The sequence below is a fragment of the Propithecus coquereli genome, unplaced genomic scaffold (assembly GCF_000956105.1).
Source record: "Propithecus coquereli isolate 6110/MARCELLA unplaced genomic scaffold, Pcoq_1.0 Scaffold58, whole genome shotgun sequence".
In the NCBI taxonomy this organism is placed as follows: Eukaryota; Metazoa; Chordata; class Mammalia; order Primates; family Indriidae; genus Propithecus; species Propithecus coquereli.
Genome location: NW_012151729.1, coordinates 3,830,990 through 3,845,894, shown reverse-complemented (window position 1 = coordinate 3,845,894; position 14,905 = coordinate 3,830,990). Strand labels below are relative to the sequence as shown.

The 14,905-nt window shown below is 47.1% G+C and overlaps 1 protein-coding gene across 2 annotated transcripts in view; it reads right to left on the bottom strand.

The window, feature by feature from the left end:
• The window catches only part of SH3TC2 (SH3 domain and tetratricopeptide repeats 2), a 56,898-nt gene that overhangs the window by 21,471 nt on the left and 20,522 nt on the right, over positions 1-14,905 (bottom strand). For both annotated transcript variants that reach the window (XM_012658257.1, XM_012658256.1), the window contains 6 exons: positions 14,704-14,777; positions 12,345-12,540; positions 6,972-7,105; positions 4,457-4,498; positions 2,629-4,329; positions 2,341-2,521 (listed from right to left, as the gene is read on the bottom strand). In XM_012658257.1, coding sequence (XP_012513711.1) covers positions 2,341-2,521; positions 2,629-4,329; positions 4,457-4,498; positions 6,972-7,105; positions 12,345-12,540; positions 14,704-14,777 — 2,328 coding nt within the window. The remainder of the gene's footprint in view (positions 1-2,340; positions 2,522-2,628; positions 4,330-4,456; positions 4,499-6,971; positions 7,106-12,344; positions 12,541-14,703; positions 14,778-14,905) is intronic.

Sequence of the window (14,905 nt, the reverse complement as noted above, 5' to 3'; positions counted from 1 at the left end):
TTTCATACCTGAGTCCTGAGCAAAGAAGCCATGGTTTTCCCCAGGTAAACTCCCCCGTTTCCATCTCAATCATCAGCCACCCAGTCAGCATACAGCTGCAGCTCAAGGGCTGTGAGCTGGTGAAATTAGTAACTAATTAACCCCTTGGCTGCCCCCGACACATGTATGTCTCCTCTGTGCCCACCTCTGTGCTAGACCTAATGTCTGCCCCCAAGAACTTCTGAACATACTGTAGAGTTTTTCAAACCCCAAAAGCTTAGGTCTTTGATCTCAAAGGCCCCTTAGAAAACCCACAACTTTAAGCATCTGCCCCCCAAATTCAAAACCCTTCAGAGGCAGCAGGAATTCTGGTACTAACATCCAGTGAAGCTAGCTGGTCTCAGACTCAACATTTTAGAACTGGCAGGTACCTGATTCGATTTAACTTCATAAACGGAGTAACCAAGAAGAAAAGTGACTTGCTTCAGGACACCTTAGTAGGTCAGGGCAGAATCAGGTTTCCTGGCTCCTCTCCCAGCTCTCTGGCTGCCAACTTCCTCCAGTGACTCCTTGGGCCCTCTGCAGCCCCACTCCTGACCTCGTTGCCATCACCCCCACCACCTAAGGACAGTGACCCTATACACTGCCTTAAATAAGGCCTCTACGGTCCGTGCCTACAGCATCCAGGGCTTTCCCTCTGGCTTCCCCCCTAGAATTACAGTGGTTTTAGACAACTAGGTGGGAGGAGCACTAGGGAACAAAGGATGGCAGTGGGGTAGGTGATGGCTGGGAGCAGTATTCAAGGCTGAGTTTGCACAGCAGCGAGAGGTGGCAAAAAGCCTGAGACAGATGTGCCACTCTTGCTCTAGTCCCTTAGAATCCACCTTTCCCAAAGCCCAACCCTACACGATGCCTCACCACGAGCACATGGCTATGTCGTCTCTGTGATTAATTCGGGCCTGCCTTCTGGATCTGCTCCAAAAGCATCCAAATTTCTGGGGTGCCCTGGAATAAAAGCAGAGTGGCCCTGGAGCCTCCCATTCCCCCACATGCTGCAGGGACCCCAAACTCCCTCCCTGGACTGAAGGCAAAGACAGTGGGAGGTTGGGAGGACACCTGCTTCTTGTAAGAGAAGAAAGGAGAGAGAGAGAGAATTTGTTATCTGATTAGTCATTGTTTAAGTGCCCAATTACCATGTTGCCTAGAAAAGCAAAAAATGTCATTTAATTAGCCTCTCCTCACCCACCACACTCTGCTCAACAGTAGCAATTATCCCTGCTCTATTTTAGAAGCCATTCATAATTACGAATACAATACTATAATGCAAATCTGTTGCAAAGTGAAATTGAAAATCTTGCAAACCATGTAGGATTAAATGGAATCAATTTGAGGCTTGTTACAGAGCAGAACTATAGGCTGCCCACTGGCAAGGAGGATTAAGCAGCATTAGACCAGTGAAGAGAAAAAGAAGAGAAAATCAGCAGGACATGGCAAGATTTAAGTGCGAATAATCTGAATATCAAAGGGTTAAAAGATCTTTTGGTTAAACGGTTACATTCTGGTTTATTTTTGCAAAAATGAGGCTTTTTGCGACGCTGCTGAAAAGTCAATCACAAAACAAAGAATGTCTCCTTGTGCTATTATGCAATTTGGTCAACACAATTAAGCCAAAAAGTCAACACTCCTTTCTTTTATTGTATGTTTATTCTAAGACTTGGTGCATAGTGGCAATTATAATTTAAGTATTCCTAACTAAAAGGTGACATTAAATGTCATTTCATAATCTCCAGTTTCATTTTAAAGGTAAGGTCTCAACTGAACTTTTTTCACGATGAAATTTTACACCCCGCCTTTCAGTGGATTTATTTTGGTTAAGTGTCCTTTCTTTAAAATCAACTGTCTTCAGGTACCGAAGACCTCCTAAAGGTTCCTCAGTCCTAGGTCTAATTGCTTCCTCTTTGAATATGCACCCTCGGCCATGGTCCTGGGAGGAGTAGTCATGGAAACACACAAGTAACAGTGATGAAGTTAACAATACCGAGCCCTTTCTACGTATCAGGCACTGTTCCAAGAGTTCCATGAGCATTAACTCACTTATCCTTCACAATAACACTACAGGTTAGATACCATTATCATCTTCCTTTCACTGATGAGGAAACTGAGGCACGGAGAAATTAACTTGCCCAAGGCCACACAGCTAATAAGTGACAGATGGTACCATGTGGTAGCCGCAGAGTCCCTGCTTTTTTGCACAATGCCTGTACCATATTGCATTTGGATTTAACTTCCAGAGAGAAAGAACCCTGCTGCTCCTTAAGGGAGGAAAGCCGCTTCTAGGATGGTCCCTGAGCCCGGACTCACCTGGCCGTGTTCAGGTTCCGATAGAGCTGCCCGAGGGACTCCAGCAGCCTCCCCTCCATCTCCCGGTCCCTGAGCTGCTGGGACAGCGCCAGCCAGTGCTCATGGTAGGTGATGCATGCCTCAGGATTTGGGGACACGGAGCTGTAGAAATGGCAGAGGGATTTGGTGACCTGAAGCTGACCTGAACATAAAGCAGGGACATGAATGAGATGACCTGACATAGGAGATGGGCAAAGCTTGCTCCAACACTTTTCTCTACAGCTTTTCAGCAGCGCAGGATATACTCACTCTTCAGGTGCTGATGTCTTAAGCCAAACAGCAATGCCATTTCATAACAAAGGCGGCCATGGGCCAGCTGGCCTCCAGAAACCAGAACTTGGGCCAACCAGAGAAGCACCTGTACTAATTCCATGTCCGTCTCTTTGCTGGCTTGGAGTTCAGAATAGAGTCGGACAGCCTGTAGGAGATAGTCCCTGGCTGGCTGCTGAGTCCAGGACTTAAGGGTCAGGTGGCCAAGATTGGCCATAGTCACTGCCTGGTTACGCACATCTCCCACCTCCCGGGCTCTATTCAAGGCCCGAAGATAGCTCTTGGCTGCCCTGTTCACCCGGCCTTCACCTTGAAGTGCAAGTCCCAGGAGGTTATGGACCACTCCCTTTTGGGTGACACTCTCTGTCTCCTTCAGGGAGCATAACAGTGGCTCGAGGATGTCCAAAGACTTCTTCGCCTGGCTGGCTAGGAGATAGGCCCACGCCAGGCAGAGGGAAGACTCAAAGGCTTCCTGCTCCCCCAGCAGCTGTCCTAGCGCCAAGGCCTGGCTCAGGTAGTGTATGGCACCATCAGGAGACCTGTGCTGGAGGTACACCTTGGACAGGATGAGACACAGGGCTCGCTGGCTGCTCCAGTCTGCCTTTTCCTCACAGCTGGCCAGCGCCTGCCTGAGTGTGGGGCAGGCCAGGGTGGAAACTTCACCCCAGCTTGGGGAGGGAACACGGAGGAGCTTGGTGGTGTTCTGGAGGACCAGGTGGACCTGCCAGATAGGAAGAGATATCCCTTGGGCACTCTGGGTACCACGCTGCCGGACAGAGGCCACTGCGAGGTGTGGAAGATACTTCTTGTCGTACAGAAAACTCAAGATGGTGGCCGCAGCCTCTGAGGCAAGGGGGTGTCCCGAGAGGAGCTGCAGGCGCTCAGCAAAGGGCAGGACCTCCTCGTGCCGCCCCAGGCTTAGGAGCAATCGGACGGCGAGAAAGCAGGCCCTGGCCTCCAGGGGACTGCTGCCTGCCACAATCGCCTGGCGCAGAACATAGGCCACCACGTCGAGCTCATGCTTGGCACTGCACTCCCGGTCCGGCAGGCAGACCAGCAGGGCACCTGCCTTCTCCAGCAGGGCCGAGCCTTTGTGCCTCAGCCTCTGCTTCAGGTAGATTGCAGCCAAGTTGACGTACAGAGCGGCCACCAAGGATAGGTCCTCAAACGCCCCGCTGAGGATGTGGATGGCCTCCTCAAAGTACACCCTGGCCTGAGAGAGTTTGACCTTCCTGGCGCTCAGCCGGCCCAGGAGGAAGCAGAGCCGGGCGTGGGCCCAGGTCATGTGGCTCCTCTTGGCCCACTTCCTTGAGGCCTCCAGGTAGGCCACCAGCTCATCCTCCTCGGAGAAGCTGTAAAAGGAAGAAGTGAGGAAAGAGAAGGAGAAGTCATAGAGGCTCTTAAAGTGGTCGGCGTAACCCTCATGATCCAGAAAAGCCAATATGGGGGCAAAGTTCTCAGCCTCCTCCTCCTCCTGACCAGTGCTTAGGTCCACAAACAGTTCCGGGTCGTCCAGGTCATCAGGCTCGGGCAGGTGATAACTGTCGGAGGCAGCCGAGAGGAGCTCCTCCTCCTCCGGGCTGGAGTCCTCGGAGCTGCTGCAGCGTCCGGAGCCCGCGGCCGGATGCTCCTCCCAGGCTCTGCCGGACCCGGCCTCCCTGAAGCCCTCGGGCTGGCACGCTGTAAGGACAGGCAAAGTTGAGTGACCCTGAGCACCTGCCATGAAGACGGGCGCTCTCGGCAGAGGACAGGCGTGCTGTCCTCAGGGACGCGATCGCTACTCAGGCTCAGCACGATCTCTACTCACCGCTCACATCGTTTGGAAGATTCTGGATGGATTCAAACCCACCTAGGTAGAGAGGAAGGACAGACCTTGGGTTAGGTCAGAATGGGCCACCATGCCTCTACCTCCAGGTGTCTCCCAGACCAGTGAGTGGCCCTTAGGGTCGTCACTAAAGAACAAGGCCCAATGGTCCTATTTAATCCATGTGCTTTACATTCGGGGACTGAGGTGGAAACAAAGCCCGGAGTCGGAGAAGAAAAGCTGGAAATGCAAGCTCTGTGCTAAGAGGCATGCGTATGGGGGACGGTGGAATCTGAAGGCTGGAGGGACGTAGTTCCCAAGACTCTTGGTGAGTTTATGGCGGCGCCAGGACCGAGCTCCAAGGGCAGCGCTCGCGGCAGCACCGGCGCAGCCTCCCGTTCCCAAGTGTGTCGTGCCTTCCTTCTTCCTTCTTCTGCTCCTGCATCGTGCACTCAGCAGACATTTGTCCGGCGGCCAGCAGAACGTGCCGGACACTCTGCCTCGTGAAAGCGGTGGGACCGAGGGACCAGAAGTGAGGGGCAAAGAAAAAAGAGCAAAGATGCATCTGAGGTCCCCAGTTTTGCTCCCCTAAGTAACTTAGTGGGAGAAGGTGGGGAAGGGGGAGTCTGGAGCACAGTTTTTAGACATTTTGAGTCAGAGGCACCTGCAGGAGCAGAGAAGGAAATCGGTCTGGAGCCGAGGAGAAAGGCCGAGCGGTTCAGATACAGATCTGTGACCCGCAGCTGGTCACCAGGAGCTGGGCAAAGTCCCAGGACTAAATGTGATCACACAGGTGAAGCATTTGGAAGGAGAGAAAAGCCACAGGGGAGGGAGGAAGAGGGGAATTCGTTAATACCCCGGAAGAACATAGGCTTTCCTGGCAGACGGTGGCCAGCGAGGGACACTGGAAAGGCACAGTCAGAGAGAAAGGGGGAGTCGCAAAGGCCAAGGCGACTGCGGCACAGCCACCTAACACCACCAAAATGAAATTAAACTAGCTTAGAACCAAGGAGACACCTTGGGTTTGGCAGTGAAGAAGTGACTGCTCTTGGCTAACGCAGCCACAGTGCTGCTATCCGGGAAGGGCTTCTGCTGTGATTGTCATTGCAGATATTCAGGACTGGCTCAGGAGAGCTGTTCGTGTGCCCTGGCCTCTCTGACACTGAGGGGCACATGCCAATGTTACCACCACCATTTCTCTCCAGGCCAGGACACTGAGAGCACAAATGGAACATGGGTTACAAAGTGGCACCCCCTCTGGGAGGAAGCGTTACAGAGGGGCATTCCTTCCCCAGGGCTGGGCCTGGGGGAGCTGGGATTTACCAGTCAGATGCCCTCTCTGCTGGCTGCCTCGGTGCTGGGGCAGCCTGTACCACCACAAGCTGCAGCCTGCACCCAGCACTGCCGCAATGTGCTATCCGGGCCCTGATCCTGGATCTCTCCCAACCATTGGATCAACAGTTGGCAGAACTCTTTGATACAAGTCTGCTACCCAGCAGACCTCAGCTCCCACCTCCTGGTCACTGCCCTCAGCTCCAGCTTCCTGGCTCAGCCTCGTGGAGCAGCGTGATCTGCTGCGGCAAGAAAGCTCTGCTGGGGCTGGGTGCCGATGCCTGGGGCAGGTGCTCTCACGAATGCCCCTTATGCAGGGACAAAGCCTCCAACTCCCCTCTCTTCTTTCAGGAGGTGGCCTGAGGGTTCTTTCTGCACAGTCTCTGGCTGTACCCATGAAACATGGCCCCTCTAATCTGGCCACACAGTAGTAGATATAACATCATCACACTGAAGAGATGGGAGAAATCAAACGCCTTCCCCAAACCACCGTCAGTGAGTGAAAGTACTTCCTGACACAGAGCAGTGGGCCTTTAATAAAGTGAAGGAAATGAGTATCATTCATTCATTCACTCACTCCTTCAGACACAGCTGAAAACTGTGCTGAGCACTGAGCACCCCTCGCCCACCCAAGGATCCGTGACGTTTCATGTCGGGGGCAGCGTGGTGATGCGGATTGCCTTGACTCGCAGTTAGGGGAGGGCAGTTCTTATCCTAGCTCAGGCACTAATTCACTTGGGCCTTGGTTTCCCAATCTGTAAAGTGAGGGGGGAAATCATCTCTTAGGGCCCTTCCAGCTGTAACGTTCTATAACCCCACTTTTGTCACTGGGGACCTACTCCAGCCCTAGAAGGAGGGACCTCAGCAATGACTCAGGAAGGTTTTCTTCCCCCAGATTAGGATGGAAGGCCCAATACAGCTGCCTACCCTTGGTATAGGTGAGTTGATTTCATCCTATCTTATAGTTTCTAGGCAACGTGTCCCGTGCAACCCAAGAATTATCTGAAATCTAAAGTGAAATGCTGCTCATGAAATAAGATCCAGGTCATCAACTGCATGGTGGCCATGGCCCCAAATTCATGAGTGGGATTAGAATTTAGAGGTCTTTTATTCCTGGTTAGGGACACTCTCTTAATCTCAAGGAGCCTGAGACAAGCTCTCAAGGGGGTTTGAGGACAACACTCACTGAGCCGGTAGACGGATGTGATATCAGTATGAGCGAGGGTGTGGAGAAAGCTGGCACACTCAGCCTTCCTGTCGCTGCCCAGGGCCCACAGATAGCATCTTTCCTCATCGCTGAGAAAGGCGGAGTTCCTGCTTCTGCAAAACACGTAAAGCCCGATCGGTGCAAGGTTTCGGACTCAATCCGTTCTTCTTTCTGCACTAGGAGGTAGTGAAGGACGTCGAGAAGCCATCGACCCATTTGCTCACAGTTGAAATTGGACTCCTCAGCTCACTCTCGCCCTGTGCTTACACCGCCAAGGCAGGAGAGCTGCCAGCACCTCATGCATGGAGAACCAAGCAGGGTGGTTGCCAAGCAGATCGAAGTGGGGGTGAAGACACCCCTCCTTTAAAACTTCATCTCCCAAGAAAAACAAAGCCCCTTCTCTCAACCTCGACCCATTCTTTGGGACCACATGGTGCCCATTTTTAATAGAAGAAAGAGGAATTCGTTCCCCTAAATGTAAGGGTTGAAGAGAGACCATTAAAAGAAGTTTCTTTGTCCCTAGATTATTTCAAGAAAAAGTTAGGGATAGGTGATATAATCTGGATGAACAATGAAGAAAGTTTGCCTATGGTTAGAAGGAATCTTTCACAATTGTTGAGATGTGATTCTATGACATAGAACACGTTTATGTCACATTAATAAATTGCTAAGGAATGGGAAGTGGGTAAAAGAAGGGTCAGGGGGAAGAAATGATTATAAATAATAGAGTTCTTTATACTCACCTTGTTGTAGAAACTAATTGTTAAAACTAATTTGCTTACCGAAGATTTGTTATAGAATTAAATAATTTGGAAACTAGGCATGCCTTGGAAACTGGAAGTTCAGATAGATAAAATCCAGTATCCGTCTGAACATTATTTCAGATCTAAACAGAGATGATTTTATGTCAGAATCCATTTTTTAAAACAAAATTGGCTTGGAAGCCCAAGAGTTAATAACAGCTAATACTTTGGGGATGTTTATGATGAATCAGACACTGTTGTCTCGGTTAATCCATGCAATTGCTGTGTGAGGCTCCACTCTTCTTATCCCCTTTTTACAGGCAAATAAACTGAGGCATAGCAAAATGAAGTCAGTGCTTAGGGAGTGGTATAGCAGGACATAAGAAGAGCTTCTCTAAAAGCAGGGTTCAGGGACAGGATGGGACGGGGGTGCTGTGGTCGGCCACTTACCATTTGTTCCCAAAGTTCAGATAAATGCGGTTTGAAAGCCAAAGAAGAGAAAACTAGCAGCTTATATGAATTGCTCAAGGTCACACCACTAATTAGTGGCTGAAGTGGCACTAGAGCCATGTCCTGGCATCTGGCCCAGGGCTCTTCCCACCACATTTACTGAGCCCCCAGCTCTCTGGCCTGATCTCCAGGTTCTTCCCAGCACCGTGAAAGCCTCAGCCCCAAAACAGCACGTAACTGAAATCTACAACTAAATTCGGTTGGGATTAAAAAAAAATAAAACATGATGATCCCACATTTTTGTAGAACTCTTAAATCTTACAAAGTGTTCCTAAATTTACTACATCATTTACTCTTCATAACAACCTTATGAGGTGAATTTTAAAAATCCATGTTTGTAGATGAAAGAATCAGTTCAGAAAGGTTCAGGGACATGCTCAGAATTGCGCAGCTAGAAAGTGGTAACGCTGAGACGGAAACGGGAGGACTTCTACCTTCGTGCCCACGGCCTCACAGCTCATCTGCTACCGTCCAAGTTCCAGGTATTTAGAGAGAATCTGGGAAGCTGGACAGGTTACGTGAGGGATTTCCAAACATGAAACCTGGGTTAGAAGAATATGGCAAAGCTCCTGGCAATCTGGCAGGCTGAAGTGCTCTACGGGAGCTACTCTCCCCAACACACACAGAAAAATCCTGGATAAATGTAACAAAGATGGATACTTGAATACATACTTTCACTTTAAAGAAAGAAAGGGAAATCTCTAGGAGCCAGAAACAAAAGGAGAAACCAAATTCAGGTTGGTAGGTGAGAGCAGATGTCTAAAGACCCTGAAAGTTTCATTTAGGACGTCGACCCTCAGAGCTGGGCGTGACCTTATAATGCCCCCCCGCCCCTGGGGCAGGAGATGTGATTTTGGATCTGTGTGAAGCAGGGAGCTGAATTAAGCTCCCCACATAAAGCCTGGAGTCTAAAAAGGCTGAAACTCTCATAAAGAGGGGATTGGGAAACTTCTTCCTACCTGCCCAGAACACACTCTCCATCCCTCGGAGTCCCTGGAAGAAAAACTCAAACAGCTAGGCCTATGCCACAGGGAGGTGTGGGATCTGAATTTGCACTGCACGGTGTAGACACCACTTTCAATGAACTTAACATTGAAAAGTCTGCCCTGGATCATGAGTTCCTAAGATTCCAGGAAAAGCAAATGCAAAACCTCCTCTGCAGGGAGGTTTTCTTCAGTCCAGGATTCATGCAAAGTCCACCTTTTAAAATGATGAAAATTAGTTCCTATAACAAAAACTATGAACTGCACAAGAAAAAGAACTAATCACAAAGAGAACCAGCAGATGCACAAATTGGTTAATTAACACTACAAAAACTAGAAATGACGGTATCTGAAGAATAACTTACAATAAACATGGTTAAAACAATGAAATAAAAAGAATAAATAAACGCTACAATGAAAAGATGAAACATCATGAGGGGAAATGACCACATGTGAAAAATAGCAAAATACGAAGTCTAGAAATGAAAAATAAAAGCATGGAAATTAAAGACTACATGGATGGGTTAAACAGCAGGTTTAGTCATAGCAGAGGAGAGAACTAGTGAAACTGAAGATCATGTTGAGAAAATCAACCGGAATGTATCCTAGAGTGACAAAAAGATGAAAAATATAAAAGAACTAATTGAGCGAGATTGAGGATAGAATAAGTCCAACATACCTCTAACAGGAATTCCAGAAGAGAGACTAAAAAGAATGAGAGAGAAGCAATATTCAAAGGAAGAATGACTGAGAATTTTCCAGAATTGAAGAAAGGCATGAGTCTTCAGATTGCAAAAGCACACCAAGTCCTGAGCAAAATAAATAAAAATATCATTTTTAACAAAATGTCCATTTGTTTAAGGTTATAGGTCTTAAAATTTGTCTATTTCTTTTAATCCTTCTTTCTAGGTTCAATTATATATTACTTAACTGTTCAATTTCATGGGACAAAAGATTTAAATATAAAAGATAAGAACATAAATTAATTAAATGAAAACAAAAAAGTAGAAGAAAATAATCAAGGTAAATGCTCTAATTAATGAAATGTTATGATAGAAAATAAAGAAACAATAAAGATGGTCAACAAAAGAAAAACTGATTCTCTGAAAAGACTAATAAATTGGACAAATCCCTGGAAAAATGGATTTGGAATTTTATATGAATAGTTATTTTTCCTCCACATTTTGAAGATACTATTCTATACCTAGCTAAATTATCATTCAAGAATCTATTTTAAGTATATTTAAGACAAACAAATATTGAAGATTGAGAATATTTGTAACCCACAAATCTCCACTGAAATAATGACTAAATGATACACTTTATGAAGAAGGAAGTAGACAATTTGCTATAAAAGTATAATAGAATATATCACATCTGGACATATAATGGTACAATTGTAATACATCAATGACAGAAAGAAAATCTTTAAAAAAGACAACCAGTAAGAAAAAGACTGCTTACCTGCAAAGAGGTGGCTATGACACTAACAACAAAATTCTCATCAACAAAAATAGATGCCCACAAGAAATTAAGTTATAAGGCAGACACAGATAAACAATATAAAGAATAAAAGAGGGATGTAACAAAAATATAATTTTTTAAATTTTAATACTATAAAATACTGGCTTTTCTCCTATGTTCTTTTTGCTGGTTTAAGTACATTAATTTATCAATATTACTTATTTTTTAACTTACGTATTTAAATATATACACACACACACACTTTAGGGAGTAATATACGAGCACAAGGAGAGAACCTACAGGAAGAGAATGGAGACTTCAGCAAATGCTGAGACCTTTGAAACGCAACACCAAACGAACACAGGCTAAGAGTGCCCCCCAGTGGTCAGACAAGGGAATAGCGCATAGACCTCCAGGCTGTTTGGCTGTCATTCTTCCGAGCTCAAAATCTATCCCCTGATGGCTGTGTTTCAGGGATGTCTATTATCTAGAGAGTGTTCTGAGGGGTATAAAAGGGGCCAGTTCTCCTCTCTTCTTCTTTGACCCCTTCCTGTTTCCTGGCTCATCTTCCCCTTCTGTACCAAATGTGCAATCTCTGGTGCTTTGGGTCCCACAGCTGACCAGGTGCAGGCCAGCAGATGACACTGTGGAAATAAGGAGAAAGTCGTACTGCCACCTCATGTGACACAGAGGATGCTGCTATTCAGTGTGACAGTGTACCCCTTACCACTAAGCCAGCTAAAATGTGATAATTAATATGGTGGTACTGAGTTATTGTCATTTGGGGCAAGGTGTAAGGTGCAGAAGTCTTTTATGAAATCTGATTCACTTGCCCCCGATATCCTATTAAAACTGCCTCTCAAAGATGACCATGCACAACAATGACAAGAACAGGAACAGTAAGAGCTAACGCCTACTGATCACACACACTCGCTGTGCCAAGTACCATTCTAAGTTCACAGGCTCCTACCGTTTCCTGTCCCCGTGCAGGAAGCCCATCTCAGGGACACTGGCAGTATCCCCACTCGCTGCCCCTCCATGACAGCGTGGGTGGGACAGGCTGGCCATCTGCTGGTTGGCCAGGCCCATAGGTCTGCTCCTCAGGGCAAGCCCTCTGGGTTCCAGGCAGTGAAGAGTGAAGGACGCACTCTGCTCTCCTAGCCGACGTGGACTTCACACACTAAGCTTTTAGCTTGAAAGCTGAATGATGGAAGACCTACGTGAGACCAACCCCCCAGTCCCACGTGGAAGGGGAATGTCCGCTCACCGAGTTGGAATCTGTTGCTCTCTGTGCCTGTCCTTTCCTTGATGGGGCCCTTTGGTTGGATGGTGTAAGAGGCAGGATCCAAGCACCAAGACTTCACCCTCGGTGCCTAACAGCAGGCCCTGTGTCTCGGGGTTGTGCCTCTCCTTGCTCAGAGGAAGGCCGCAGTGACCATCAGTTGCAATGAACGGAACTGACCCATTCCCTGACCACACGCTCATCACCACCCCCCCATCCCTCACTGTGTCAGCCTTGGCTGTCAAAAGGTACTCGTCTGGCTCCGTGTTACCAGGGCCCCCCTGGAGATCACCTGAAGATCTGCTCAGAATAGGGAGGGACCCCCGGGGAAGGCAGCCCAGCTCCATGACATACTCACTGTCACACTCACAATGGGGAATAAGAATCGGGATCTACGTCCCTGGTGGGAACAAAGCCCACTTCTCCCGAGCTCATCGACTTTCCAATGAACCACTGGAGCCCAGGTATGATAAAGCCGATGATCTCGATGCTTTCTCCCCGGCGGAAACTCAGTTCATCCTTTTCTCCCGACTCACGATCCTTCAAGGCCTTACATCGTCCTCTGCCTGTGGGAAGGAGCACACAGGTCGACTACATACGGCACGAACGGCTGAGCCTTCTGCTACCTTCCAATGGGACGTGAAATGAGGGTTTCGCAGACATTAGGATTTCAAGGGCCAGTAAAGTTTCACACACACACACACACACACACACACACACACAAAATTGGCAGAAATGACACAACGCAATTGGCTTTTCATTTTGGCAAACTAGGACCTTTTAAAAAGAATTACAATGCACTTTCCATTGTTTTATAAAAGGAAAGATGTTTTAACAAACACAAGAAAGATATTCTCAGAATGCTGGCTACACATTAAAACTGAACAAACATAGCTTATGGAAAAGTGGAAAGCTCACGACATTGTCCTGGCTTGTCTGACTTTGCCACTGTTATGTAAACACTGTGTCACGGTTGGCACAAATCCATAGACCAGCCTGTGCAAATCATTATACCAGAGGATCTCTACATGAATTTCCAGCTCCTTGGGCCACTCTGACCCTCAGTCTCCCCAATTGTAAAATGGGGATAATAAGAATACCTGATGCTTGTAAATATTAGGGGGAATCAAAAAGATAAAGTGCGCAATGCCTGGTACCTAGTCAACCCTCAGTAAATGTTAGCCTCATTATCGTTGGTGGAATAAAAAAGCTACTGATGACCCAGAAGGATCTGAAAGACTCTCCTCCCGGGCTATGGTAACTATACAGTTTGCTAAGTTGCCTAACTAGGATCTAGTAATGGCCTTTTTCTGTGTGTTGAAGTGTCCAGTTTACAAAGTACATTTAGATTCACTTTCTCAGATCTTCCCAAGAGCCCTACAGGGCAGGGATAGCAAAGCCCCCTTGCCATAGATTAGAAAGTGGAGGCACAGGCAGGGTACGTGATTTGCCTAAGGAGCTTATATGTGGCCAAACTGGGTCAAGAACTTAACCATTCTGACTGCCGGTTAACCCCTCTTTCCACGAATCCTGCTCTGCTGCAAAGAATGGCTTTTACGTGCTTAGTTTCCTAATTTGCTTTCACTTCTCTGCGAAAGCTACTGGCTTAGTTTTTTTTTTTCTCACATTTTTGTCAAGTTTCTATTGACTGTGTCTTCAGGATCAGAAATTCCCATTTGTGGGTTAATAGGATCCACCACGTGCTAAATATCTACCATGTGCAAGAAACTGCGCTAAGTGATTTACAAACGGCACTTTGTTTAGTTCTCATGACAACGTAGAAGCTGGTTTTATGGTATCGTTTGACGAATGAGGAAGATGTGGCAGAGTGAGGGCAGGTGGATTGGCCAAGGTCACACAGGTCCTAAGCTGTGGAGTCAGAATTTGAACCCAGAACAGATTTCAAAGCCCCACATTCCTAACTACAAGGCTGAACTGCCTCAGAAAGCTAAAGACTTGTTTGTCATCAATAATTAATTCGATCTGATGTCTGGGTTCCATAATTCCTGCTATTTCTGTTTGTAAGTGTTATTTGGGCTCAGAACTTGTAAAGCTGTGCTAGAGATGTGCGGCAGGAGGTGAGGGGGACTCTAAAGATGAAGATGAAAGGAAGGTATGTTACAGATACCTAAAAAATATTGGACTTTATTATCCAGTAGATGCATACACACGGCACTTACAGATGTGTATGTGTATACACACATACAGATAGAGATTACCTAAATTATCTGTGCATGTGAGTATATTGCATTCATTTGTTTGGCAAATATTTGTTGAGTGCCCACTATGTGCCAGGCATTCTTACTCTTCCTAAATTCGAGGTTAATTTCACAAAACTCTAAGGGAAATTAGAAAATGTTTTGACCAGAGATTGAAAACCGGCAGCCTGCAGGCCATATTTGGCTCACAAAACATTTAATTTGGCCCACACCAGCCTTTTTTTTTTTTTTTCACCCATATATCTTTAAATCCCTGTCATCCCTGCCATTCCACGCATCTGTGCGTCCTGCCTGCCCTGCAGACATTCGTGTCTGCAGCCCTGGACTGAGACCTCTCATGTCCCAAGCAGGGAAACCCACGCGTACACACAGAAACTGGCTTCCTTAAACGCAGTCGGTAGCAGAGGCGAGACAGGAATTCACATCAACCGAGTCCAAACCTGCAGATAAAATTAGGAAGCAGGACAACATTATCTTCCTAACAATACTATGTTTTCGACTCAGCCGTACCGATCTGATAGGAGCCTGTCCAATCCCTCTTCCTGGAAAGGCCACAGCTTCCTGGATAATTCTTTAGGAACCATCTGCCAATGGAAACATTGGGTTTGCAAACAGGGATTTCAAAAAATTACAGCAATGAACAGAATAGTCTGTTAGAATGATGATGAGGATGGTAAGTATTGTTATTTCTCATATCCTAATGATGGCAAAC